We start from the raw sequence: 25,407 nt of genomic DNA, 5'->3' as shown, positions 1-25,407 counted from the left end.
GTTGCTTTTCAGAACGTCAAGAGAACGTCACATAAAATCTATGCATAAAATCCTAAAATCAATATGGCGCATGTTGATATATTGATAAATTGACAGCTGTGTTTTGTCTTTGTGCTTTTGTGCTAAACGTACGTTCCGATGATTGCGTTGTAGTTGTAATGTATTTTCTGCATCTCCAGCTCGATAGAAACAAATTTTAAAAATGACTAGGCCTTTCGGCAACAGTGATAAGCGTTTCTCTATCGACGATGCCTTCGAGGAGGAAACCGACGAGGCGATCAAAGTGTACGGCGCTACGGGCGGTCGGTCGCCTTTACAAAACAAATTCAAGAATGGAGGAGATTACCTTTCTAGGTGAGTTTTTTTGGAAGTTTCGTTAGTGCTTTGTTTTTTGTACTGGCCTACATTTAGGATGTAAATGTTTAAGAAACAAAGCTTAGTTCTAAACATGCTGTTCATGACCTTTAAATGAGTCATGTAGTGTGAGTGGGGCAGAGGCGCTTGAACTGTTGTTAGCGTAACGTTAATAACGCTCGGGAGACCCGCTTCGCCGTCTAATGGATGTCTAATTGTGCTAAACAATTGATGAATACAACTAGTTCATCAACCAGTAATGGGTGCAATTTGTTTAACTGTAATTATTGTATCAGTATTCTACAGTTGTACAGTTAAAAGTGTGATGCAGATAATTTGACGGCCAATTATGTTTCGAATGGGGCACATTTGTCATTCTTTTACTCAAAGAAATAGATAATACTAGATGATGCCTGTTATTTTGTCTGTGTAAATTTAGCTTTTTAAAAATCCCACAGGAACTTTTCAATTATCCAGGATAGAATGTAGCACATGTTCGTCTCCGGGATGTAAGCTATCTCTGAACCAAATTTTGTCAAAATCGGTTAAACAGATAAGCCTTTAAAAATCCGCGGGAATTCTGTGATTTTCCATGATAAAAATGAGTTCCTAGGATGTGGGCTAACTCTGTGCCAAATTTCATTAAAATCGGTTAAACTAACCTGCTGTGAAAAGCTAGCATATAGATAGATGGACACACTTTCACGTTAATTATAATATTAGTATGGAGTTATTATTTGTATAAGACATCTAAATAAGAAGTGAAAATACAAGCAACAGCTATTTCCTTGAAGTTCATTGACAAATAGAAATGAAGTATGTAATTTCAACCTTGATATGGAGTTGATGACGCACGTAGGAAGCCTTATTAGAATGCACGCCATGCATTGATAAATATAGATGGAACAATACCATAATAGAAGCACAGGGCATGTTTCTAATTTTAAAGCATAGCCCGTCTCTACTAATAACTCCGATTGCCTGGTAGAGATAGCTTGGAAACGAAAAGGCCACCAATTACTGTACTTCTATTTGTGTTGTTTACTTTTGTATTTCTTTTTTGTAATGGTGTACAATAAAGCCACCAATGTCTGTTGTATTCCTCATTGCTGAAGGTTATGATCCCTTTCCATTATCTAAATATATAAAACGAAAAGGTGACTGACTGACTGACTGAACTATCAATGCACAGCTCAAACTACTGGACTGATCAGGCTGAAATTTGGTATGCAGATAGCTATTATGATGTAGGCATCCGCTAAGAAAGGATTTTTGAAAATTCAACCCCTAAGGGGTTGAAATTTGTGTAGTCCATGTGGAAAAAGTCGCGAGCATAAGCTAGTTACAAATAATGTTTACTCAGGATAATAATGCAATGAGCTTCTAGATTCTTCTGTATGACTGATTGTATTTAGTAGTATAACTTATAATTTCCAAGTATGTACTATGAAGTGTAATATTCTATTTTGATCTGATGAGCTCATTAATTTATTCACAACAACTGGATGGTTGAACTTGTCTGAGTACATTTAAGTTTATTTCAATCCTGTGGGAACACTTTGATTTGATGATTTGATTTGATAAGTATGGGCATACCTAAGTTTTATACTGGGAAATCAGCGTTCCCACACCATGAATCAATATTTTTGGCATAGACATGTAAAAAATCATGTTGATCTGTTGCTCTGTTGTAATATAATTGATGGACAAACCAACAAACAAACACACTTTTGCATTTATAATATGTGATCAGTATTGAATTATAAATGCGAAAGTATGTTTGTTTGTTGGTTTGTCTGTCAATCACGTGGCAACGGTGCAACAGATCGACGTGATTTTTGCATGAGTATAGTTTAATTTTTATTCCGGAAAATGAAAAGAGTTCCCACGGGATTATTAAAGATCTAAATCCACACTAACAAAGTCGCGGGGATTAGCTAGTTTATAATAAAAGTAATTTCTATGAACATAAATAAAATGTTATGGATATGTGTGTCACACTAATTATTTTAAATACGCTTTTTATTGAATTACACTTTTAATAATTCAGTTTTATGCTTTTTATGTTTTGCAGAAATTAGCAATAACTAGCTAGCCTTGAGCATACCAGTTTTGGATGAAATTAACATAAATGAAATGCCGAACATAATTATTAGAGTAGTCTTAGCCAAACATTTGATCAACAATAAAACTGTTGAGATAAAACGTTTTGAAGCCTATTTATATTGACGACTCAGAGAATAGACAAATGTGGTTAATTCTGATGTACACTATCTCTAAACTAAATTGAAAGGTTTTGATGGAAAATGGTAATATAAAATAACTTATCAACAGATTACATATCAATTGATTTAATTAATCTGTATATACGAGCCTTGATAGCTCAACGGTTAAAGGAGCGGATTGAAATGCGTAAGGTCGCCGGTTCAAACCCCACCTGTTGTACTATCGTCGTACCTTCTCCTCCTTTTGAGGTACGGAAGCCTAAAAAAAAATCAAAATCCTGACTAACGTATATATATCTACATGAAACTTGGAGGGTGTGTTCTTTGTAAAGAGTAGGTGTCCACTAAGTAAGGATTTTCCAAAATTCAAACCTATAAGTGGATTAAATGGGGGTTTGAAATTTATGTAGTCCAAACGACCTAGCACCGGAAGACGCAGTGTTGGAAGACCCCCCACTAGGTGGATGGACGACATCTGACGAGTCGCAGGGAGCCGCTGGATTCAGGCGGCGCAAGACCGTGGGGTGTGGAAGTCCCCTATAAGAGACCTATGTCCAGCAGTGGACGTCTATTGGTTGATGATGATGATGCGGACAAAGTCGCGAGCATAAGTTAGTTTCATCCATAAATCTAAAATCTTTTCTCTAGAAAGCATTATAAAATGACAGCAATACATTTATTTTATTTTAGTGAGATTGTGTAAAACAGAATGAGTCCTTATACAATACTTTCTCAAATAAGATAAGCCTGTACTTAAGTTTATCAAGTTGCCGTATTTGCTTAGTGTCTGTAAATGTTGCTCATAAATCTTAATCATGTCTTTAATCTAAAATTGGTGTTACTATTATAGAGTTTAAAGCATGTAGCTTATCTGTGAAAAACTTTCAGGGAAAAATTCTTGTTATCAAGTTGAGCCAGCTCATATAATCAGCAACACATCGTACCGGAACACTAAATGGCTCGAACCTGGGACCTCACCGAAAACCGTAGCGCTCACCACTGCGCCAGGGAGGTCATCAATTAAAAATTAGCACTCTAGTGAAGTTTTAGCAATATACATGAGGCCAATTATTATGTTTTGAATGAGTAATTGTAATCCATACTAATATTATAAATGCGAATGTGTGTCTGTCTGTCTGTCCGTTCAGCTCATGCGTTAAACCGATTTTGACGAAATTTGGTACAGATATAGCTTGCATCCCGGGGAAGGACATAGGCTACATTTTATCCTGGAAAATCAGAGTTCCCACAGGATTTTTAAAAACCTAAATCCACGCAGACGAAGTCGCGGGCATCATCTAGTTTCTAAAATTTGATTCTGTTTGTTGCAGCAAAACGTACAAATGTACAGAAGACACCACGTCGCGAGATTCTGACTCTCTCATCCACGAGTATGTAGAGGCCTCGCAGTCTCTGTACTGTTGGAACCATCCCAAAGTGCGCGAGAACTGGAAGACTGTCTGTGCAGCGGTCGTACTCCTCCTAGTTGGAGTTGGGCTGATTGGCATGGGCGTGTTCGCCGTCGCGGAGCCGGAGAACGGCTTACAGGGTGCAGTATTCTTTGTAGCGGGCATGATTTGTTTCGTACCCGGCGCATATCACGTGGTATACATATGGCTGGCGGCGAGGGGGCAACGAGGTTACGACTTTTATCATCTACCTTTATTCACCTGATTTGTTTCCCTGAAAATTTTGTTGTATCTTTAAGCAATAGAGATGTGAATAGCGAGTTTTGTCAGCCGCTATGTTCTGAAACTTCTGTTATTATTATTGTGATCAATCTGAACTTATATACACCTGTGGGGTGATTTTCTGACTCAGTGATTGACACTAAATGATAGCCATGTGACATTTATTGGGTCTACATTGCTGCTTTACTGATTTTTAGTATAAAACCTTCAATGGATTAAAAATATGAACTCTGACTATCATTCAGTGTTGATGAGTTAGCTGGTCAAACTGCACTTTAGCAGTTAGCAGGTAATACTGTTAGAGTATTTAAGCCAATAGGAACTAAAGAAAATGTAGCATTGATTAAACTTTGGCAATACAGCGGCTGTATGAGTGTGAATGATGCATCTGAGGAATGACTGCCAGCTGACTTGCTCTCTATACAATACTGGGTTACATAAAACAATATTATTATGACAATAGCGTATATAGTAACCTTAAGCGTGAAATATAAAATGCTATCATACAAAACGAAAATTAATCATTACATTATTTTGTTTAAAATATAAGTACAATCATTAAAATCAACTATCTTTTAAAAGATCTATTGTTTTTTATTAAAAATTAAATATATATTCTCAAATTAACAGTATGAAATGATCTTCAATTGCGTAATAATGTATTAGGGTTATTACAATTAATAATAATTATATTTTGTACTTGAATTTACTTTGTAAAAAATTTAAAGTGCCTAGTTATATTAATTTAAAAAATAATTTTAATAATTTAAATTTTAGTCAAGCTTATAAATTTATTGAATTATTTAATACTATCTATCATCATTTTGTAAATTCTATTTTCAATTAAAATATGTATCTGTATAAAAATAAGAAACCCTAGTTTATTGATCTCTAATTTTGAAGTTAATTCATATTTTATTTTTAAAATATAGTATATGAATATTTAGATTTCTTATTTTGTCAGATATAAATAAAATATCCTAATATTATAAATGTTAGTGTGAATGTTTGGATGATTGTTATTCAATCACGCAAAAACGGCTGAATGGATTTGGAATGGAGATAGATTATACCCTGGATTAAGGCTACTTTTTATCCCGGAAAATCAAATTCGCCGGCATCAGCTAGTTAAAGAATAAAATGTTAACAGCACATTACATAACAATTGATTTACATAATTAGCTGTTTTCATATTATCTATCTCATAAAATTTAAGCATTGTAATTGACTATTTTAGTATGATAAGTAAACTCTGTTATTTTGGTAAATTAGGCTAGTCATGTATTCATGTGTTCATTTCCTTTACTGTAATGACACTCATGAATAATTTGAACTGAATAAACATGCCAGATATACACTTTTCATGTAACTATCACTTTACGGCTTACCTAATTTTGAATAATAATATATTTAAATGTGTGAAAGAAAATATTTAATGAACTTTGTGTAGTGCCACATACTGAAGAATAACAAATACGTTCTTATAAAGCAATACATGCATGACATATAGAAAACTTTGTCTAGCTTTTTTGTGTGCTTATCATGTTACATATTGATCAAAAAAGGCAGCTTAGAAAAAGATTTTTTATGAAAATGATTATGAGACCGGGTCCATTTAATATATTTTATTTTTACTCACCCATTTGCATTTATGTACCCTACTTACATAATGATATTACTGTAGTGTGCAAAAATCACTACCCAATATTATAAATGCTAAAATCCTTTAATCACATCCTGAGTAATGAATCCACTTTATTTTTTTGCATGGGTATATTTATACATATAAGACCTGGAGAGTGACAATCTACTTTTCATCCTGGAAAATCAGAGTTCCTAAAGGATTTTTAAGAACCTAAATTCACGCAAACAAAGTTGCAGGCATCAGCTAGTATGCAATAAATATTATTCTTGTATATTGGTTTGTACTGAAAATGGTTCAAAATTCCATTACCTAACTATTTAGTGCACACAGTGAAATTTAAAAAAGTGTAACTAGTCTGGAGTCCTCTGGGTGTCAAAATTTATCTCAAGATTTTTTTTATTTAGTTTAGTACATGGACAAGCAAACAAATATATTTTTACAAAATGAAATTGTTTTATAAATTATTAGTATAATTAATTATTTATTTATATTATGTTAACAGTGAAAAAGTATAATCTTTGCAAAACAAGTAGTCTAATCTGAACATGAGGTGTTCTGTGCATTGTACAAAAACAGATCTCGGCCGGGCTTGTGTATTTAAGTATTATAATAGACTAAGCCGCTTTCGCTGATGCGTCTATGTCAAAAGTGCTTCAAATTTTCCAAATGTTTGTCCAATCTATTCTTGAACTGGTTAACAGAACTTGACATTACCACATCCTTACGCAATTTATTCCATATGTGAACAACTGTTGGTCAGAAACTGTTTCAATATGATAATCCTTAGTCTATGACCTGCACTAATCTCCATATTGCATGTTTAGATGGTCTACTTGTTTTGCAATTACTGTAATTATTTTGTAACAATGAACTTTAATACCCAAGGTGTTGTGATGATTTTTTTTTAATTTTTGTACCAACTGAATGTAGTGTTTAATTGTTTACCTGATCAACTAACTTGTTTGGTGGTTTTTTTTGGCACATATTAACAAGTTATTTTATTTCAGGTTTGAAGACTAGATTTTCATTGTTGATAAAACTGTAAATATATTAATTTGATAAATAAATAGTTTAAATTTAGTTGTTGTTTATATTTTATGAAAAAATAATTAAGTAATTCTGAAATAATAAAATTAGTGTACCTTCTATACATTGATGCTTCTATATTTTTCTTGTCCTTTGAGTATTGTAGCCTTTTAACATGAGCATTCTCACAGCTGAACACATACTGACCCTGTTTGAGAATGTCATCTTACAATTTTTACCTTAGGAGGGTTATACATCCAAAGGAAAAAGCTACCCTTATAGGATCACTTCATTGTCAGTCAAAGCACCTATAGGATACTTCCCGTTGACCTAGAATCATTAAATTTGGCAGGTAGGTATAGTCCCTTCACTTTGAAGAATGGATTAAATATTACCATTATGCTCATCATAGTAATATGTTTTCTAAATAAGTATACAAACAGTAAAATATTAAAAAAAATCTTTATTTACATAATATATCATTTAACATCTCTCTACAAGCCATTGTAGGGTATCATTTTAAACTAAGTTACTTTTGAAAGTACCTAGAATATTTATGTTATAACTACATCTAGGTCAAATGTTTTCTAGCTATTCTTCTAAGTTTAAAATGCTGTAAAAATCTAAGTTCACCATTCCAGTTCCTTAGCACCTCCATTTGTTGGACGTTCATCAAGTCGGGCATCTCCAGGCCGCACGTCGCGAACTCCTCGCACTCTCTTTTCTTAGTTATATTGATTACATCTTCTCTACTGGCATGCTGTCTACTTGTCCTTCTACCAATGGAATTTTTCAAACTTATCTGCTCTAACTCTTCATCAAACCGCGCCAAATAAGTCTCAATCAACTCTAAAGTCTGCTCTTTGTTCAAAACCACGCAGCCTTCCGGTATTCTCTCTCTAAACCATAAGATTTTCTCACCGATTAAGTTTTGTTTGATGTGAGTTCCGATTTTATTGTTGTTTTTCTTCTCGTTTTTAAGCATTTTCTTCGCTAGTGATATTGTTTTTCTACTGTTAGGATGTTTGAGCTTTTCTATATTACTTATTTTAGGCATTATTATTTATTTTTTGATGGTAAATATTAAAGTAAAATAAGTTCGCAAATCACGTAAACACAAACACGTGTTGAGTGCTGACAGCTGACAGCTGTTCATGTTGACACTTGATAAAAAAAATCGATCGAGTGCGAGTTGGACTGTTGAGTTGCAAGTCGTAGATTACCTACACAAAAGGTTCCCACACATAATGTACTCTGTGGTTCCCACTTCCCTATCAAGTAGGTATTCTGTGAGTTGTTTTTGTCTTTATCACTCTTTAGAGCTTTTTTCATGCTTTTCTACAAGTTTTCTATACACCTTTCTTCACCTTTGCTCTAACAAGGTATTATTTTGATGCTATAATTTTAGTCTGAGGTCAATGGTGTATAAAATAAGGCTAGGCCTTAAAGGACTGTTATCCAGGGCCGTAAAATAAATTAAAAAAAAAAAAAAAAAAAAAAATAAGGCTTAGGCCTTAAAGGACTGTTATCCAGGGCCGTAAAATAAATTAAAAAAAAAAAAAAATAAGGCTCAAGACTAGAATCCAGTTAAAAAAAGTATAATCTGCTCAAAAGTACTAGAATCCAGGAGCTGTAAGGCCAATAAAAAAATGATTATTTATAGTGATCTCTGACTTGATCTTTGATTTGTTGATATTTTGAAAAAGCAAGCGTGAGCGTGAGTTTCGATTTTAACTTTCTAAGTTTGCTTTCTACAAAATATTACATTTAATCATTATGTTTACAAACACTTGTATAGCCGTTTAAATTACCACGAACACGCCTTAAATTTAATTAATTATCATATTTGTTAACTAAATTAAATAAGGTGTTGTTTGTCATATAATTGTACACAATTTCATGTCCATTGGTTAATCTTCCAATATATTGACAAAATAAAATCGCAAAAATGATTCGTCGGCCAAAGCCTGGTGAAGATGAAGAGGACATTCTACGCATGCAGCAAGAGTTCCTTAAAGACAAAACCTTTCAACCCGCCGCGCAAGTCGTTAACTTACGAAGAACAGAGCATCAAACTACCAAAAGGTCCATACTGTCGACTTCCGACTCTCGCAAACCTTCTAAATATGCTCAGTCTAAGGGCCTTAAGGAAAAACGACCGCGTATGGATAAAAGGGTAGGCTCGGTTCTAGGTGCCATTTTGGAAAAGAATGTTTTAGAAGAACTAGATCTCTCCGAACCTGACAACGATAAGAACATAACAGAAGAAACAACAGAAGAAAATGAGCCGACCGAACTCGACGATGACAAGGTATACTACCCAAAAGTTATACCTTCAATACTTGGCAACATAGTGGAAAAAAGTTGTGATGACAATTTCAATTTAGATTTTAAGGTAATGCCTTCGAAAGGATTTCCTCTTACTACCAAACGTGATCACAATATTAAACCTGGTTCTAAGAGTATTTTTGCACAAAACATGGAGAAACTAAATAAACAGAAGGAAAATTGTATGGATATTGACACCGCTCAGCCATCAAGCTCCTCACAAGTTATTAAAGAGAAACCCAAAAGCTTAAATATTCCATCACAAAGCTTCATTGTGTCAAGTAAAGAAGCAGAGGACATACACAAAGAAAACCTTAACATATTAACAGAAATATCTGAACAAGACATTTTGCAAGAACAACAAAAGTTACTTTCCAGTTTAGATCCTAAATTAATTGACTTCTTAAGAGCTAAAAGAAGCGAAACTATTTCACAAAACACCACTCGTAATTTGAAAGTTGAAAATATTGAAGCAAATGGTAATGAAATGAGTGTTACAGAACAAGCAGGCAAGAATGAAATAAATGACACTAAAGGAAATGATTATCTTTGGGATAATGATGTTCTCTCTCACCAACAAGTCAACAAATGGCTACATTTTGAAAATCTTGAAAAGGACAAACTAGAATGGATTAAAGGTATGGAAGATAGAAAGGTTAAAGCAGATGAACCTTATGAAGCGAGGTTTGATTTCACTGGCTACCTGCTCCCGTATACAGTGGAGTACACAGAAAAAACAAAAACACTATTCCACCATGGAGAGGACCCTCACCGGCCCGGGTACTCTATCACTGAAATGATTGAACTAACCAGATCAACGGTAACCCAACAAAGAGTTATGGCTCTCAACACTATAGCAGGAATTCTCGAGTATTATATCGCTGGGATATATAAGGATGTGATAGAAATACCATTGAGTAAGATATTCTTCGTGATAAGGATAGCTTTAGACGAAAATAAACTTATATTGCTAGAACCCGCGCTGAAAGCTATGAGAAATTTACTATTCAACAGAATAGATGAAGCATGCCTGGATGCTTTACTGGGATTTGAAGAAGGCAGCGTCCAGCCGTGCCTTAAAAATGATAAATCAGAGATTGAAGAGATGGACTCCAAAGAAACAGAGTTGAATGATTTTCATTTAGCGGAGATTGATCTTATATCTGCAGTTCTGAGAACAGATATTTTGCAGAGACTCTTTTACATCTTGGACACTGTGAAACCGAGTTATAATTGTGTTCAGTATTCATTGCAAATTCTGACAAGACTGTCTAGAGATTCGATAGAAACTGCAAATTTGATCGTCCAAACCGATCATCTAATGAAGACTATCGTAGCGAATTTTCTTCCAAGCGTAAGCATTAACTTTGCTTTTGACCCTCAATCTGTGTACAATGGAAAACCTGTTCTTGCAGCATTGAAGTTGATGAGAATTCTGTCCCTACAGTCCAAGGAAATTGGCGAAATGTTAATAATGAAGTATGATCTATTAAAACCAATATCAGTTTATTTAAGTTCTGGAGTAGATGGCACTTATGGATTGAGAATACAGATAGAAGCTTTCTGTGTATTATCTAACTTGCTTAGTCACGGGCTGGGTACTGACAATGCATTGTCATTATGTCCCTTGATAGTTACCACACTTTATAAGCATGTGCATGGAACTGATGTGTTTATTGAGTCTTCAGTATTGTCCGCCACGCACGCTGCTGTGGTCCTGCAGTTCGTCAATAAGCTACTTAACTGTAACATGCTCAATTTAGATAATTACAAACATCAAATCTACCCTCTTTTGAAAGAAGGAGTACAGAAATGGTTGATGCAAACGGCTTCTCTCGATAACTATACATGTGGTCATTTGCGACTGCTTTGTTCAGCGTTGGATTGCTGCAAAACCGTTTTGATTAATGAAAAGGTTACACTGAAGTTTTTGAATGATACCTTAACAAAATTTTCATCATCAAAAGGATTTGCAAATATTCTAAATAATATATTGCCAAGCTCAAATCTACTGTCTGGGATTGGAGATGAAGAAATAGTCTGTAATAAGAACCTTGTAAGTCTTGGAGCAGCCGTTGTCAGTTCCACACGGAAAGTTCTACCAATCCTGAACATAACATCTCCCGTACCACTTTTGGTATCATTGTTCAAGTTACTTAACATTGTTGATGATAAAGAAATAGCAACACTCTTTATCAATAAAGTATTGAGCTATTTACAACAACTGTCCAAGAAACATTCAAGTCTCAATAATAACTGGTTTACAAGGATGGAAGTTGAATTTGTATTTACCATTGTTAAACTATCAATCCAAAGTGATATATCAGAGTCAACAAAAGATATCATTTATGTGATAGCTAGCAAACTTTGTTACATTTTGAGAATGGACAAACTGTATGAATTACAGTATCTTTTTAATAATGTAATTTTTAATAAGCAATGGTTTACAGCTGATAGATTGTTTAAGTTAATCTCGTTGACGGATGCGGGTGGACTCACCGCCCTAACCAGTGTAGAAGAGATAAAACAATGTTACAGTAAAGTTGTGAACATACACCAAATGGAATGGAATGGTAACATTGTATTGAAAAAGTGGCAGGAGCCAGTTTTACCGAGAGATTGGATATATTTGCCCATTGTTTCTTTGTACAGCAGCAATCAAGAAGTGAAGTTTACTTCAACTGTGTCTGGTGAACGTGCCAGTAAAATGGCTCAACAGCAACAAGCTGAGAAGGAGGTGATCATAAGATGCAGTTTAGAATGGATTTTATTCAATGAAATTACTTTCCCAGACCTTTTAAGTGATATAGAAGTTACTGATAGGTTTTGCAGAATTATGTGCGTCTTTCTGTGTGACAATTCGTTATTTTTGGATAAGAAAATCAACAATTTACTGAGGAAGTGTATGCAAGTTCTGTATAAAGATTGTCAGAAGTTTAATTTTGATAATCAGTTGACAGGTCTCAGTAATTTCCAAGATTTCTACACACAGATTTTAGAGCAGTTTCAATCTGTAAGCTATGGTGATCATACGTTTGCTTCATGTGTTCTGGTCCCCTTAGCTCAGAAACATAATGTGAAATGGCGAAAGCTCCTATGGTCGGAGTACGCTGGTTGTTTAAGAGCTCTTGATTGTCGAGAAAACTACTTGTGCTATAAATTAGATGAATATTACTATCCAGAAGAAACAGATGAGTCTCTTTTAAAGTCATATGCCAGAGCCCTATCAAGTAATTTACTAAGGCCTGATACAATCGTTTATAAAATAGCGCAGCATCACATAGAGTGTTTTAAAAAGCGCCAAACTGTTGCATAGTAGGTGTACTTGTAAGAATAAAGTGGTTAACTATTAAACTCATTGGTGTCATTATTCCAAGTACCTATATCCCGAAAAGAAAAGATGTATTTTGCAAGCATCTCAGTCTTAAAAATCTCTCTTCTTAAAAAAAAAGGAGCATTCCTTATAATTATTCTACGTACCTCACACATCACGATCAACCCATCGCCGGCTCACTACCAGAGCACGGGTCTCCTCTCAGAGTGAGAAGGGTTTTGGTCATAGTCTACCACGCTGGCCATGTGCGATTAATAGACTTCACACAACTTTGAGAACATTATGGAGAACCCTCAGGCTAGGCATGCAGGTTTCCTCACGATGTTTTCCTTCACCGTCAAAGCAAGTGATATTTAATTAATTAAAACACATAACTCCGAAAAGTTAGAGGTGCGTGCCCGGGATTGAACCCCCGACCTCCGATTAGAAAGCGGACGTCCTAACCACTAGGCTATCACAGCTTTTTTTCTACGTACCTACTATTCATTAAATCTCGACTCTAGTATCATAAGGTCGGATGTGTACTTCCGACCAAACTCACTTTTTTACATAAAGGTAATGAGCATTTCGGGCTCTTTCTGCCAAGCTGACACCAGTATTTCTATCTCTTTTCGTTGCAAAGATAAATACATGCATAATGTCGTATCTGAACACATTCTAAAAATTTGGAGAACCATAATTATATTTTTTGACTTGCGTATGTATGCACCAAAGCAATGGAGAAAAATGATAGATGTATTTTGAGTTCGACCATTATGCTACGAAATTAGTTTATTTGTAATACTAGCTGGTACTGCAGTTACGCACTTCTGCTTCTAAAATATGTAATAATTTTGTTAGGTAAAATCACAACAGATGTTATGCTTCGAATTTTTTGTATTAATATTTGGACTGTGAATCATTTAAGACTTTTTGCCTTGTAATATAAATAATTTTGCAATAAAATTCATGGAAGTAAGTTGAAATAAAGCTTTTTGTTTGTGACTACATTAAAGTTGATGTGATTAATAGGTAAGAGATCCATCCTATTTCACCAAAATTTTAGACTAAACTGCGGGAAAAAAGTAAAGAGCCAGAATAAAGCTGAAGACATTATGAAAATGTAGACTAGAAAATCTTTTAGGACCACGAAAATCACACCATGGAAATCTAAAACTATATTATTATAATACCCCACTAAGCAAAAAACCGTGCATTTATGGTGTTTTTTATGAATCATAGTTCAAAAATTTATTGCCCTAGTTTTTAAGGTAGCCTTAAAAAATTAGAGTACCTAATCAATTTTTTTCTTCTTTACCCGTCTTATAATCGACCGAATTTGATATTAATCGAGAGCAGAAATTATAAGGCACCTACAATATGTGATGATAGTGATTCTAACGAAACATACCTAATTATAGGAAGCTTTAGATTATGTTAATTTAAATATAAATGTAGTATAAATTAATTTATTAATTAAACAACTAATAAAAGTGAAAGTAAAAAAATAAAAAAACTTAACTAAAACACGAAAGAAACAGTTTAAAAAAGTATCTGTTAAAAAGAACAGTCGAAACAGAAGCAATGGAATTTTCAAGAAAGCAGAAAGTATTTTTTTTATTACAAAAGTGGCAATGCCGGATTTGACTAACAGTAAATCCTTATACCTGCGTAGTTTCTGCACCTTAAAAACGATTCATGATGCTACCAGCAGTGTTGCTACTTTAATGTGGTCTGAAAACATCAGCTGCAGCGGAAGGAATAAAACAGTATCTTGTCTTATTTCATTAATCTACTAGAGAAGTAAAAGTAAGTAAAGTAAAAGTAAAATATGCTTTATTGTACACCAAAACAAAAACAATAGACATATAACAAATACAGCATGTACAATAGGCGGCCTTATCGCTAAAATAGCGATCTCTTCCAGGCAACCTTAGGGTAGAGGATATTATAAAAATTAAAGAAAGCGGAAGGGGTGTACTAATTAAATAAAGTAAATACACATAATATACGTATGTATATATATATATATATAAATGAAAATACAACAGTAAATAAGAGAGGAATAGGCGACAGATAAGTGGAATAAAAGTAAAAATAAATAAACACATCAAATGGAGGATAAATAAAATAGCTTCAATTTTGTTTTAAAAATAGATAGTGATTGAGACTGTTTGATATCCAAGGGGAGAGAATTCCATAGCAGTATAGCGGTAACAGTAAATGATTTAGCATAATAAGAAGAGGAGTGTGTAGGAATTTTCAGGCGTAGATTATTTTGAGAACGAAGAGAAAAAGAGTGTGTATCACATCGGTACTCAAAACGTTCTTTAAGATAAAGAGGAATGGAGAAGAAACAAAGTATTCTCGAAATTGTTGAAGAATTGACTTTGTGGTCTGAAAATTGTGTCGGTCATAATCCGAGCATGATAATCGTTATGGCTTACTTATAATTATTATAAGGATTGCCACACTAAAAAGTGATAAATCACAAGCTTTATGCTAAAATGCAACATGTACCTACGTGGAGTAAGATGTAATCCATGCACAAATAGAAAAAAAGGGAACAGCTGAAAACAATGCAGATTACTAAACTAAGAGATTGGTCACAGTTTACATGAACATGCGAAGGAAACAAAACTTTTTGATAAGTTTGATTTGGCACTACAACATATTTTTAAAGACCACATCCCTTTACAAAGGTGATAGACCGTTTGTTATATCAAAAAAAAAATAAGAACGGCGGGGATTTTCAGATTTCGGAATATATTACCTGGCTACAACTAACGCAATAATGCTGGGTGTAAATTTTTTATTAAAACTACTTACTTTAAAGTAGACTTTTTTGTATTTCATTAATATGTTATAGGTACATATAAACTTAAAAATTCTTCCCCGCTTTCGCCCAATATACGACATAATGAGAAACCATTATCCACTGTAAAATATAACCAACTTTTGCAGTAGGTACCTGCTGACCCCCATTCTAACTTTACGTACCTAATCATTATAAGGAAAATCAGGCTATGTTGGCATGTTTTAGATTTCTATATTAATGTAACCGTCATGTATGCAATTCCACAAAAAATGTTTGGCCCACTGTAGGTTTCTAATTATTTTGTAATTTTTTTTCGAATTTTTGGCCGTTGTTTTTAATTAATGGGCTTTATTTGTGAATTTGTAAATGTTATTTTCATTCATTCAGAAGTCACAAGGTTTACACGGATGCAATGGTCAGACTATCGGTCGAATGAAATTATTATGTTTCAGATCTAACTAATCAGTTTCAGAAAAATCAGATAGGTACATTGTTGCTATCTCACAAAACTCCTAAATGTTTTTTGTGAGATAACTACTGTGATCTTTTGTCCGAATATTACTTATGTATAATCAGTTAAGACGTATTATGAAATATTAAGTAATAGATCCGACTTTTATTTCAAATTTGTAATAGTAAAAATTGCAGCCATAAAGTCGGTTTACAACTTATGCACACACTTTTTTAGCACAGTTACGAATATTACCAGCATAAAGTCGCATATCGTCCATTTTGAAGAAATTGTGAGTTTATATTTTATTTATTAATGATAAAGTATTTCTAGTAATGGTTAATGATAGGTACAGTTAAGTGTTAAATATTACAAAAACAACTGAAATTGTATCTCCAGTAGTTTAGAAATTATGACCCGATTTCCCTAGCATTTTTGTTTTGGCTCTCCTGAAAAGTAGCAAAAATCCACATCCGACCTTATGATACTAGAGTCGAGAAATGGTTTTGTCAAAATCGGTTTAGGTTCATCATGGGTTCATCAGAAAATGAAATTCGCGGGCGATTGATTGAGAATTTGAAACATAGACAATAGTTTTGGCGGGAATTTTTGACAGAGAGTTTGAAAGCGACATTTGAAGATTTTGTAATTTGTTGTTTCGAATCGAATTTCGATCTCGAGCAGGTGTTCGCTTACATTTTTTTAAAAGCATGGTTTTTCGTAAGAAATAATCTCGTTTTAACATCGAGAACGCTTAAAATGTTTATAGAGGACATCAAGAATGATTTTTACAACGTTCTTCTTGGAAACGTGAGTGCTTTTGTTCGATTAAAACCGGCAGGATAGAGTGCCCACTTGAAAGTTAAGTTTTATAATGAAAGTAACTTTTATACTTTCAGCGAGTGTTATTACTAGTTCACTACGACGTCGATGCTGTATGCGCTTGCAAGATATTGCAGGATTTGTTCAAATGTGATAATATTTCGTACACATTAGTCCCTGTGGGTGGTATATCCGAGTTGAAGACTGCCTATGATGAAAACAACGAGGAGGTGAAGTACGTGGTGCTGGTGAACTGCGGCGGGACCGTGGATTTGGTGGACATCCTGCAGCCAGAGGAGCATGTGGTGTTTTTTGTGTTGGACTCTCATAAACCCACTGATATCTGCAATGTTTATAGTGATGGACAGGTAAAGTGATATCTTAGTATAGTTATAACTTTATAAGCTAGCTAGCTTTACTAGCTGACCCGGCGAACTTTGTACCGCCTAACAGTCGATTCCTTTTCAGGCAATTTTTAAATTTTTCTCTCTGTAAAAACTATCCTCGTACTTCAAGGAATATTATAAAAAAAAGAATTAGCCGAATCAGTTCACCTGTTCTCGAGATTTGCGATCAGCAACACATTCAGCGATTCATTTTTATACAAAGAGATATGCAATTATATATGACAAGAGAGTAAAAACTTATATGTTTCCAAAAACATGAGTTGACAATGCTCATCCAGATTGTACAAGTTTTGTTTGTTTATCTGTCTGCTCCTCCTAATGTTCCTTATAGTTCTATCTAATCATTTTTTTTATTATTTGCTTCATCGAGTCTCTTTAACTTGATTTTATCGCTAGATCATGCCTGTGACTTTGTTTGTGTCGATTTAGGATCTTATAAATGCTGTTTCCAAAAGCAAAATACTAAATGTAGGATACCTGTGACTGTCTATATGGACTTTTTAACATTCTCTTTATCATTTGAACTCTTTGATTTTTTCGAACAAAAAGCAGCATTGTCCGTCCCAAGGAGCAAGCTATCTCTGCACCACATTTTGTCAAAACCGTTAAAAGGATAGGCTGTGAAAAAGTAGACAAGATAGATGCTTTCATATGAATGTTGTTTTAAGTGAGTTGAATATCAATGTATGAGGTATAATGTTTCAGGTGAGACTGGTGTACAAAGAGGAGGAAGAGAACATTCCCAACTTTGATGACATCTTCAGAGACGATGAAGAGGATGAAGTAATGATTTTTTTCTTTTATTTTTATTGCGAGATAGGCTTGCTCTTTATGATAACCATGCCTGAGAAACAGCAATGATGAGGTCTATGTTGGAGCGCGCTCACCTAGAAAATGTAGAGAATAGTATATTGTGGTCACTGATTGGGGCATCTGGTACCTCAGAGGGGCCCGACGTCTCAACACAAGCTGAGTGGCCTGCCTGTTGGAGGTGTTGCACTATACAAAGTGATTCTATAAGAGTTCTTTTTTTTCCTTTTGAGGTACGGAACCCTAAAAAGCCTCAACTTGAAAGCAATATTGTCCAAAAAGATACTGTCTATTATAACTATTGTTCTTGCTGTAGAACGAAGAGGAGAGACAGGGTCGCCAGGACATCGAGGCGGTGGTGGAGCGGCGCCGCGCGCGCAAGGCGTGGGAGGAGCGGCGACACACGCTCATGTTCAACTACACGCAGTTCTCCTACCACGGGAAGCCTGTATGTATAGTATCTTTTTCTTTTAGGGTGTTTTTGGTAGGGAGAGGAGGGAGGGGCCGTGGAGGCTGAACCCTCGCTAGCCTAACTGCATCTTCTCTTCACCAGAGTGCGTGTGTGGCCCTGGAAATAGCGGTGCGAGCGTCTAGGTGCACGGTGCCGGCGCTGTGGAGCGCGGCCGTGGCCTCCGCGGCGCACGCGGCGCTCCACCTCCGCTCGCCCGCGCGCTGCTTGCTGGACGCAGAGCCGCTGCATCGCTACGTCGCCGCTGCGCAGCGGAAGACTACCGACGATGATATACACCAGGCATGTAATCCATAGTCCATACTGATATTATAGTGTCTGTCAGTCTGTCTGTTTACTTGCTTTCACGGCCCATCTGTTTAAATGATTTTGACGAAATTTAGTATAGAGATAGCTTGCATCCTGGGGAAGGATATAGGCATACTTCTTATACCGGAAAAGTAAAAAAAAAATTAAAAACCTAATCTAAAGTAAAAACTATGTACACGTTGTTAGGTATATCATAACATGCATGCTAATAGGCAGAATTTGGCTGTACCTTCGCAATAAACAAAGTATTTGTAAAAAAAAGTTGCGGGTACCATCTACATCATAAACAAATCATCATTATCAAGGTCTCATGTAGGGACTTTCACACGCCACGGTCTTGCGCCGCTTGAATCCAGCGGCTCCCTGCAACTCGTTTGTGTTTTGAAGTCGCCATTCTAGCACCTTGGGACTATGTGCCCCGCCCACTGCCACTTTAGCTTCGCAACCCGTTGAGCTACATCAGTATCAGTAATCACGTAGAGAAACTCCGCACGTAGCTCTCTCCATCGACTTCTGAGTGACTCTGAGCTTTCTTATGAGGCCAATAGTTAGCGACCATGTCTCGGATCCATATGTCATCACTGACAACATGCACTGTTTGAAGACTAGTAAACGAATCGTACTTCGACAGTCGGCCCGCGTGGTGGTGGAGAAGGACGCGTGGCTCCCGCTGTATCGCTGGTGGTCGGTGGAGGGCGCCATTAGCCACGCCACGGCACTGGCGCCCAAGCTGCGCCTGCACTCGCGCTCGGGCGCCGCGCGACTGAGGCAACTCTTAGCGGATATGGGGTGAGTGTGAGCGCAGCGAGCGCACAAATTCACGGTTTTCGGATGTTTCCTTTTCCTAAAGACATTGCTATCTGCCAAATTTCAAGATTCTAAGTCCACGGGAAGTACTTTTTAGGTTTTGGTTCCCCCGAATTGACAGACAGACAACAAAGTGATCCTATAAGGGTTCCTTTTTCCTTATGAGGTGCGGAACCCCAAAAAGGAGAAACAAGTTTGTAGAAATTAGAATATTCAAAAATATCATAATGTACATATGTTTCCAGGTTCCCCCTCCAGCAGGCTCGCCAGGCCTACCGCTCCATGGACGTGGAGCTCCGCAGGTCGCTGCTGACGGCGCTGGAGGCCGCGGCGCCCAAACACAAGCTGCCCGTCCCCACCAGAGCCGCCTTCCTGCTGCAGAGGCCTCACGCGCTCCCTGTCGCCGCTCTGGACACCGTGTATGCTGTCATGGGCCTCATCGAGAATGTGAGAACATTTCCCTCTCCAGCAGGCTCGCCAGGCCTACGTAGTAGTATGGAGAAGCGCGTAAGATCTTAATAATATGTATAGTTAAGTATAGTTAACTATTGTTTCCAGGAGACAATGTCCCGAGCGGAGGGCTTCCAGCACGCGCTGTCGGCGCTGGCCGTCAGCGGAGAGAACGAGAGTCTCAAGCGTGGCGTGGCGGCGGCGCGACGCTGTCTCGAGGCCGTGGCGAGGCAGGCGCACAGCACCCTGTCGTCCAGGGGACTGATGCTGGCCGGCCCCTTCAACTACTTCATCGTGCCAGAGGTACGTATACCCGGAGGCCGTGGCAAAGCAAGCGCACAGAACCCTGTCCTCCAGGGAACTGATGCTGGCCGGTCCCTTCAACAACTTTATCGTGTCAGAGGTACGTACTCCCGGAGGCCGTGGCGAAGCAGGCGCACAGCCTCCTGCTTTCAACTACTTCATCGTGCTAGAGGTACGTACACCCAGATGTAGCACAGTGACACCTGTAATCCAGGGAACTGACGCTGACGGGCCCCTTCAACAACGCTGACTTAAAATACTTCATTTTGCAGACATACAATAGAACTGCTGCAAGATGCTGCTTGGAAGCTATAGAAAGAATGGCACACAGAACCCTTTTGTCCAAGGGACTGATGTATGGTAATGTATTATGGCTAACATGAAATAGGTAAAAAAAATTCTTGCAGGGCACCCCCGAGGCTACAGCGTTGCGCGGCCCGCTGTGGCTGGCGGAGGCCGCGCGCTGGGTCGCCGGCGCGCCCGCGCGCGCGCCGCGCCCCCTGCTGGCCAGCGCGCCCACCGCCGCCGGGGACTGTCTGTTGCTGGGACTGCCGCCGCGCTTCGACCAGGAGCCCAGGAAGTAAGTCATTTTCAATAGAATAGAAATATTTTTATTTAAATCTTTAATATATAAAAGGACTAGCTTCCGCTCGCGACTTTGTCCGCGTGGACTACACAAATTGCAAACCCCTATTTCACTCCCTTAGGGGTTGTATTTTAAAAAAATCCTTTCTTAGCGGATATTTACGCCATAATAGCTATCTGCATGCCAAATTTCAGCCCGATCCGTCCAGTAGTTTGAGCTGTGCGTTGATAGATCAGTCAGTCAGTCAGTCACCTTTTCCTTTTATATATTTAGAAAAAAGAAAAGGTGACTGACTGACTGATCTATCAACGCACGGCTCAAAATACTGGACGGATCGGACTGAAATTTGGCATGCAGATAGCTATTATGCCGTAAATATCCGCTAAGAAAGCAAGAAACTCGGCAGTTGCTCTATGCAAAGATTCGATTTACAATATTATATGCCATGAATACCGCGCATTGCTGGAACGGGCGAGCGAACCTAAACCCACGCAGACGAAGTCGCGGGCACAACATAGTTTATAATATTAGTATGGATTCTGTCGTTTCTAGTCTGTTCGGAGCAGCCTTCGAGCAGGCGGCGACCAAGAGCGGCGCCTCCGTGTCCTTAGAGTTCGTGGACTCCTCCATCATCAGCCTGCCTTCCTCCCAGCGCACGCAGTTCCTCGACGCGCTCACGGCGCTGCTGGCGTGACCGGACCCGGACCGGACCCACACCGGCACAAGAGACCTTTAAGTACAACACGTCCAACCTCACAAAGAAGCTACTGGGAAGCTACGGCCGTGGCTAGTAACCACCCTACCGGCAAAGCCGTGCCGTCAAGCGATTTAGCGTTTCGGTGTAGAAACTGATATGGAATATGGTTGATAAAACCGCCACATCCTCAGACTGAGATCGCACTTTAACTTTGCTCAGACTTAAGTTTCTGTTAAAGCGAGAAAGATTTATGCCAGCTATATAACTCTGTCTCGTTTTAAGTGCCTTAAGTCTGAGCAAAGTCAAAGTTCGCTTTATAGATCTCTGATGATGATGTTGATGTTGTAGCCTACTGCATCATCGCTTACCATCAGGTGAGATCGCAGTCGAGAGCTAACTTGTGATGGAATTGAAAAAAAATTACACATGCTCTACAAAAAATCGGTGCGTTTCAATATTGTAATCTTGGCTCATTTTTTGGCAACAAAAATTGGTCACCGATTGTCGGACGTGAGCTGAGCGGCTAAGCCCTATAAGTATAGTCCGCGACAGGTAGTGATGGCAATTGTGGTATGAGGCGGGGGACGCCCCGTACACCCGCACGTCACCCGCAACGGGTTAGCGCGGGGCGTTCCCTCCTCGAGCGCCATCTCGACCAGTCGCGCACTATAAGTGCGTTCATATCCGAATTATTTGCTCACTAAATAGTTAAAGACATAAGTATAACTCCGAACTATTTATCATCACACAAATAATGTGCCTTTCTAGATTTTTGAGTAAATAATTAAAGTTCTGCAAAATACTTAGTTTAAAATAATAAATATTAGCATATATCTAATTTGTAAAATGACTGAATACACACGAGGGGTTCCGTACCATCGTACCAGAAAAAACACTTAGGCTGAGATCTATAGAGCACACTTTGACTTTGCTCAGACTTAAGATTGAGTTAAAACGAGACATATTTATGTCAGAGATATAGCTGTCTCGTATTAACTCTGTCTTAAGTCTAAACTAAGTCAGACTGCGTTCTATAGATCTCACCCTTAATTTCTTTGTGATGTAACCACAAATTCACGGTTTTCGGATTTTCCCCTATAAGACATTGTTACAGGCCAAATTTCCTGATTCTAGACCAACTTAAAACTGTACCCTAAAGGTTTTGATTCCTTTGCGGGAGTCTTTAACAGACACGACAGACAGTAGACAACGAATCTATGAGTTCTTTTTTTTCTTTTGAGGTATGGAACCCTAGAAAGACATTTCAAATATGGTGAAAATCTTGACATTTGAACCACACAGTAAATAGTATAGAAAGTTCTGTCTATAACTAATTAACTGCTTCTGCTTATTGTAGATAGACAGTGAACCCATATTATACCCTATCTGCGGATAATACACATAATCCCATACAAATGATATATATGGTGACTCAAAATGGTTAGCGTCCACTGAGATTTTGGTCTCTATCATTTGTATGGGATTACGTAACAGAGAGAACGCTATGCTTACTACATTCCGCGGATAGAGAGAGGTACCCAACTTTAAAAGTTAAGTAAGTTTAAAAAATGCATTTACATGAAATTCATAAGTTTTTTGGAATTATTAAATTAATTAATATAAGGATCATTAAATTTTATCGGTCAACAAAAATACATTTTACTAAAGTAGCTATATTATTATGTCAAATAAATTAAAATCAGTTAATTTAAAAAAAAAACTTTTTAAACAATAAAAATTAATATTAAAATAATAGTTTCATGAAGTCAGGTGTCCATATTAGTTGTATTTTCTCTTGTTTATGAAAAATAAAAACTTGTTAAGTAAGTTAATAAATAAGTAGTAGGTAATCTAAAACTTTTTATAAGCGTTTAGTTAAAATTATTTATTGATATGTGAAGGAGTTTGAAATAAAATGTACTATAAATATAAAACTATGAATTTTATTTGAATTAAGTTATAATCTCTCCAAATTTCTCCCTTTTATTATATTTACTTAGTTTGCCAATTATGGTTCACTCAAAGATAAAATGTCTTTGAGTGTTTACTAATGTAATGTTTGAGGGTTTACTAATGTCTAACAAAAGAATACCTAGATCATTTCGCACAAAAAAAAACTAATCAAGTGACAAATATACTCTATGAAAAAAGAATTAGCGTAATCGGTTCAGCTGTTCTCGAGATTTGCGATCAGCAACACATTCAGCGATTCATTTTTTTATATATAAAGATGTATAATTCTTAAAACATGAAAGTGCCATGGATTACAGATTCGATGTTATTAGAATGTGTTCTTTATAAAACGAGTGATCATGTCTAAAGCCCATTTAGGTTGATCGTGCGGCACCATGTGGCTCGCATTCCTCACCAGTACCTCCGTCAAGTTGCCGGCCTTCTTCACGTAGCCTGCTATTTCATCATCTACCCTCCAAATGTGCCGCGCAGCTGTTTTATACTCGGTAGCAGATGAAAAGTTCAAATTACGCAAAAAGCTCACGGTTAACGGATATGCTACTATGATATCCAACTGGCCATTATAAAATAGAAGGCGATAGTGAGATAGTAATTCTGATATGTCTGATGCAACAGACTTCGCCATGTCATTCCATAAGTAATTATATACTGTGTAGTTAAATGAATAAAAAGCCAGTCCTCCGACATGTATACTCCGTCTTATTCTATCATTATTCAAGAGCTCCACATAAAATTCCATGTCAGGCTCGGTAGGGTCTAAAAAGTTGTAGCTGTTGTTGAATCCTGTTAAGTTCCCGAACACAGTAACTAGTTGGTTTCTGAGCGATTCAGCTTGGCCCCAATTCTCTTTACGAATTTCATTAATTATTGTAGATTGCATTTTGAGGAACAACGTCTTTCGTTCAAAATCTATCAAGCCGAGCTGATACAGATAGTTACCATAGTCTATCTGGTTGATTGGATCGCAGTATGCATTGCCTAGTGCTAAGCCTTTGAGGTTTATGTTTAGTTTACCCAGGGAGTTTTGTTGGTGAATCTTCATTGCTATGGATGGAATATATTTCCCTGCATAGGATTCTCCGGTGATGTAAAAGTCATTGTTCCTCAAAGAAGGAAACATTATGAAAAATTGTTGCAAGCAATCGTACAATCCGTCAGCGACACACGCCTCATCGGTGCAGTAACCCTTCTCATCATCTGTGAAGCTAAATCCAGTTCCCACTGGGTTATCTATGAAGATTAAGTTGTGTTCGAGTGCCCAGTGATACTTCCTGCGAGCGAATCCACCTTTTTTAGCGATTAACGGCCCGTTTTCTGTAAATAATCCATACAAGGAACTTCCTCCCGGACCGCCTTGCAGCCATAGGACAACCGGAGCAGCTTTGTTTTTAGAGAAAGCCGGAAAGTACCAGAAATATAAATTGGAATTGTATTTGACGTCCACGGTGAAGAATCCTGAGTGACTCGTAAAACCTATGTTTTCAGTGAAAGTCACGCGAGATAAGTTTCGTGCGAGTTCCACATCTCTCTCTACATACGGGGTGAGTATGAGCGGATCGCCGGCCGGACCGGGAGGCTTGGCTTCAAGTTTTGCTCGCAGATATACATGAGGAAAAAATGTTGATAAACAAAAATTAAAAAGATTGAATATTATTACCAATTTGAATACCACGCCACATCGGCTAGTAGTATTTATTATTAGCCTCATTGTTATGAGTATGAGGCCATAAGCGCAATTAAATGTTTTTATATACGAGCAAAAATAAGTAATAAAAATATTTGGAATAACTATTTCTGAAATGCATGTTGACCTAGATTTTATAGGAAACTAGGTAACTGATCCGCCCGGCGTCACTTTGTTACTAGGGGAATACTGTTACTTCAGATATAAAAGAATAAGAGAAGAGAGAAATCATGTTGAT

The 25,407-nt window shown here is 37.0% G+C and overlaps 5 protein-coding genes across 7 annotated transcripts; 3 read left to right on the top strand and 2 right to left on the bottom strand.

Annotated features, from left to right (window-relative positions):
* Window positions 1–53: 53 nt before the first annotated feature.
* Window positions 54–6,995, top strand: LOC117985345 (transmembrane protein 134). Its single transcript, XM_034972037.2, has 2 exons — window positions 54–354; window positions 3,911–6,995. Exons 1-2 carry the CDS (start codon window positions 203–205, stop codon window positions 4,251–4,253), a joined length of 495 nt encoding a protein of 164 aa, XP_034827928.1. The 5' UTR covers window positions 54–202; the 3' UTR covers window positions 4,254–6,995.
* A 394-nt stretch (window positions 6,996–7,389) lies between these two features.
* LOC117985346 (translation machinery-associated protein 16 homolog) lies at window positions 7,390–8,111 on the bottom strand. Its single transcript, XM_034972038.2, has one exon. It carries the CDS (start codon window positions 7,996–7,998, stop codon window positions 7,513–7,515), a length of 486 nt encoding a protein of 161 aa, XP_034827929.1. The 5' UTR covers window positions 7,999–8,111; the 3' UTR covers window positions 7,390–7,512.
* Window positions 8,112–8,610: 499 nt separating this feature from the next.
* On the top strand, window positions 8,611–12,627 carry LOC117985336 (RNA polymerase II-associated protein 1). Its single transcript, XM_034972023.2, has one exon. The coding sequence runs from the start codon at window positions 8,890–8,892 to the stop codon at window positions 12,583–12,585; it is 3,696 nt and encodes a 1,231-aa protein (XP_034827914.1). The 5' UTR covers window positions 8,611–8,889; the 3' UTR covers window positions 12,586–12,627.
* A 3,841-nt stretch (window positions 12,628–16,468) lies between these two features.
* Cdc45 (cell division cycle protein 45) lies at window positions 16,469–23,445 on the top strand. Of its 3 annotated transcripts, XM_034972030.2 has the most exons (11): window positions 16,491–16,661; window positions 16,751–17,041; window positions 17,786–17,863; window positions 18,207–18,338; window positions 18,444–18,641; window positions 19,300–19,457; window positions 19,721–19,922; window positions 20,034–20,228; window positions 20,636–20,808; window positions 21,367–21,604; window positions 21,703–23,445. In XM_034972030.2, exons 1-10 carry the CDS (start codon window positions 16,611–16,613, stop codon window positions 21,506–21,508), a joined length of 1,620 nt encoding a protein of 539 aa, XP_034827921.1. In that variant the 5' UTR covers window positions 16,491–16,610; the 3' UTR covers window positions 21,509–21,604; window positions 21,703–23,445. The 3 variants fall into 3 exon arrangements, with proteins under 3 accessions (XP_069356688.1, XP_069356689.1, XP_034827921.1); XM_069500588.1 differs by lacking the exon at window positions 20,636–20,808 and having other exon boundaries at window positions 16,471–16,661; XM_069500587.1 differs by lacking the exon at window positions 20,636–20,808 and having other exon boundaries at window positions 16,469–16,661; window positions 21,367–23,445.
* On the bottom strand, window positions 23,439–25,204 carry LOC138402734 (venom serine carboxypeptidase-like). The gene has a single exon (XM_069500590.1). It carries the CDS (start codon window positions 25,191–25,193, stop codon window positions 23,793–23,795), a length of 1,401 nt encoding a protein of 466 aa, XP_069356691.1. The 5' UTR covers window positions 25,194–25,204; the 3' UTR covers window positions 23,439–23,792.
* Between the last annotated feature and the right edge of the window lie 203 nt (window positions 25,205–25,407).

The sequence above is a fragment of the Maniola hyperantus genome, chromosome 9 (assembly GCF_902806685.2).
Source record: "Maniola hyperantus chromosome 9, iAphHyp1.2, whole genome shotgun sequence".
In the NCBI taxonomy this organism is placed as follows: Eukaryota; Metazoa; Arthropoda; class Insecta; order Lepidoptera; family Nymphalidae; genus Maniola; species Maniola hyperantus.
Note: the sequence above shows the minus strand (reverse complement) of the source record. Positions and strands in the feature narration are given on the sequence as shown.